Source organism: Rhincodon typus, chromosome 40, assembly GCF_021869965.1.
Source record: "Rhincodon typus isolate 14 chromosome 40, sRhiTyp1.1, whole genome shotgun sequence".
Classification (NCBI taxonomy): domain Eukaryota; kingdom Metazoa; phylum Chordata; class Chondrichthyes; order Orectolobiformes; family Rhincodontidae; genus Rhincodon; species Rhincodon typus.
Window position 1 is genome coordinate 15,005,298 of NC_063371.1, and position 3,042 is coordinate 15,008,339.

Genomic DNA, 3,042 nt, shown 5'->3' on the forward strand with positions numbered 1-3,042 from the left:
GGGGGGGGCGGGGGGATGGAGAGGGGGGAGAGAGAGAGTGCCTGTGTGTGTGAGACTGTGTGTGTGAGTGGGAGTGTGTGTATGTGGGAGTGTGTGTGGGATTATGTGTGTGTGGGAGTGTGTGTGGGATTGTGTGTGTATGTGGGATTGAGTGTGTGTGTGTGTGGGATTGAGTGTGTGTGTGTGTGTATGTGTGTGTGTGTGGGATTGAGTGTGTGTGTGTGTGTGTGGGATTCAGTGTGGGTGTGTGTGTGTGGGATTGAGTGTGGGTGTGTGTGTGGGGGTGAGTGTGGGTGTGTGTGAGCATGTGTCTGTGTGTGAGTGAGTGTGCGAGCGTGTCTGTGTCTGTGTGTGAGCATGAGTGTGTGTGTGTGTGTGTCTGTGTCTGTGTGGGGGTGAGTGTGTGTGTGTGTGTGTGAGTGAGAGAGAGAGAGTGTGAGAGAGAGAGTGTGTGTGTGTGTGTGTGAGAGTGAGTGTGTGTGAGTGAGTGAGTGTGTGAGTGAGTGTGTGTGTGACAGTGTGTGTGAGAGTGTGCCCGTGTGTGTGTGTGTGTGCGCCCGTGTGTGTGTGTGCCCGTGTGTGTGAGAGCGTGCCTGTGTGTGTGTGTGTGAAAGTGTGCCTGTGTGTGTGTGTGAGTGTGAGTGTGTGTGTCCGTGTGTGTTTGGAAGGGGTAACGTTGAAGTTGCACAGCAATGTTAGAAGAAGTCCATCCTTCTCCGTGCCTTTTGTTGAAGTGACGTTTTGTGAATGAGAAAACCTGGTGTGAACCGATTGTGTGCTGAATATCAGTCAGTCAGGGTCACTGGTCCCCCCTGGGTGCTCTCAGAAATCCACAGCAGCAGCAGAAAGGAAGACAGCCATAGCTCAGTTTCAGCAAACAGCAGCTCCAGGTCCCCTTGGCACTCACCACTTGGCAGATCAGCCCATACTCGGTCTGATTGATCCCCCCGGTGAATACAGCACACGTCATCGAGATGTGAAACCACAGGTTCAGGAGCATGTGCCAGTTCTTCCTGGAGACCCGGATTGTGCTGGAATACGACAATGGGATTAAATCACACACACACGCGCGGACAGAGTGTTGGAGAGATAGTACTGAACGGCACTGTGCCTCCCCACTCTGTGGTTCAATACCTGATGGGCTCATGTTAAAACAATTCACTCTCAGGTCAGAGGCATCACTGGGAAGGTGGGTCAGCATTGGCCATTTCTCTCTCTCTCGATGGGTTCTGCTGGACCTGTCCAAGCTCCCCATGTTGGTTCACCCAGTCACAATGGAAGGAATGGACCATGTGGTATGTGACTGAGCTGGCAGTTTGAATGTGACAGCATTCCCCCACCTGGAACTTCTGTCCTTCATTCCTTCACGGAATGTGGGAGCTGCCAGCAAAGCCAGGATTGGCCGGCACATCTGAACTGACCCGGAACTAAATGCCTTTCTTGCTCGGCCATTTCTGAGAGCAGTCGAGGGGCAACCCACATCTACCCAAGTGTGGAGTCACTTGTCGGGCAGACTGAGTAAGGAGAGCAGGTTTCCCTACCTAAACCAATCAGTGATGGCTTCGTGCTGACCAAGACCAGGGAAAGGCTCAAGACAGAATCCCTGCAGTGGGGAAAGGGCCCACTGAACCCCTGCTCCAGTGGGATCTGAATCCATGTTCCTGAAGCATTAGCCCGCTCCCCAGGTTGATGAATCCAGTAAAGTGTCCATGGCCTCAGTCTACATAGGAGACTACCAGCCCCAACTAACAATGGCCCTTCCTCTTTCATCTGATCAACAAGGCTGAGCCTCGATCCACTACATCGTCTTCAGTGGGCACCAAGGTGCCAGGGAGGGAGGGAATGGGGCAAACAGGGTAGGTGCCCCTTACCCAGAGCCAAGTGGGTCTTCTCTGAGACTGATAACGCACACCTAGGCTGTGAACATCTCAGTCCTGCATTACCGCGCCTCCTCCTGTACTGAATGGTTCCCAAAACTTCCCAAGGGAATGCGCTTCTGGGAGCAACAGGAAACAGGTGAGTGGCAGTATTCTGAGGGTATTCTGATTGGCCGAGGTGAAGTAGATTGGGAGGAAGTTTGTTTGTAGCTTGACAGCAGCATGGAGCAGATGGACAAAATAGCCAGTTGCTGTTGTTGTACATTGCAAGTAACTAAGTTAGAACCACGAGGCATAGTTGGTAACTTACTTGTGCTTCAGGATGTACGATATGATGGCGATGAACAGGCAGACTAAGAGGACCACAGTGCAGCTGTAGATAATAGGGTGTAGAACCTGGATGGCACCAGGAGCTAGCGCTGGGTGGTTACTGATCTTCTGGAAGCAGAGCACATGAACAAGGAGTTACACAGATCAACACAACACAAGCTCCTCATCTTTCCCAGGGGCACTCTTTTCATCTGGGCTCTTCATGGGAAGGTTGGCATTTCTTACCCAACACTTCACTGCCATGAAGATAATGTCAGATAAGGAGCACCAGGATTCTGACCCAGTGACATCAGCACAGGAGAAGACCCTTCAGCCCCTCAAGGCTATCCCCCCCATTCAATGAGATCACTGCAGATCTCTGTTTGAACTCCATCTACCAGTCTTGCTTCTGAAGCCCTTCATGATTTTCTAAACGGAGGTCTATCACACTCAGTTTTAATATTTACTGCTGACCTCCAGCCTCCACAGCTTTCTGGGATAGAGCTCCAGCTTTCCGGGATAGAGTTCCAGCTTTCCCAGGGTAGAGTTCCAGCTTCCTGGGATAGAGCTCCAGCTTTCCGGGATAGAGTTCCAGCTTTCCCAGGGTAGAGTTCCAGCTTTCTGGGATAGAGCGCCAGCTTTCCGGGATAGAGCGCCAGCTTTCCTGGGATAGAGTTCCAGCTTTCCAGGATAGAGCTCCAGCTTTCCGGGATAGAGATCCAGCTAGAGTTCCAGCTTTCCCCAGGATAGAGTTCCAGCTTTCCGGGATAGAGCTCCAGCTTTCGCAGGGTAGAGTTCCAGCTTTCCCAGGATAGAGTTCCAGCTTTCTGGGATAGAGTTCCAGCTTTCTGGGATA

General features: G+C 51.9%; 1 protein-coding gene across 1 annotated transcript in view; it reads right to left on the reverse strand.

Moving 5' to 3' along the window:
* Positions 1-3,042, reverse strand: part of LOC125487330 (adhesion G protein-coupled receptor A2-like) — a 130,295-nt gene that overhangs the window by 3,873 nt on the left and 123,380 nt on the right. Inside the window, exons 12-13 of the mRNA XM_048618520.1 lie at positions 2,188-2,315; positions 908-1,031 (exon numbers count right to left, since the gene is read on the reverse strand). Coding sequence (XP_048474477.1) covers positions 908-1,031; positions 2,188-2,315 — 252 coding nt within the window. The remainder of the gene's footprint in view (positions 1-907; positions 1,032-2,187; positions 2,316-3,042) is intronic.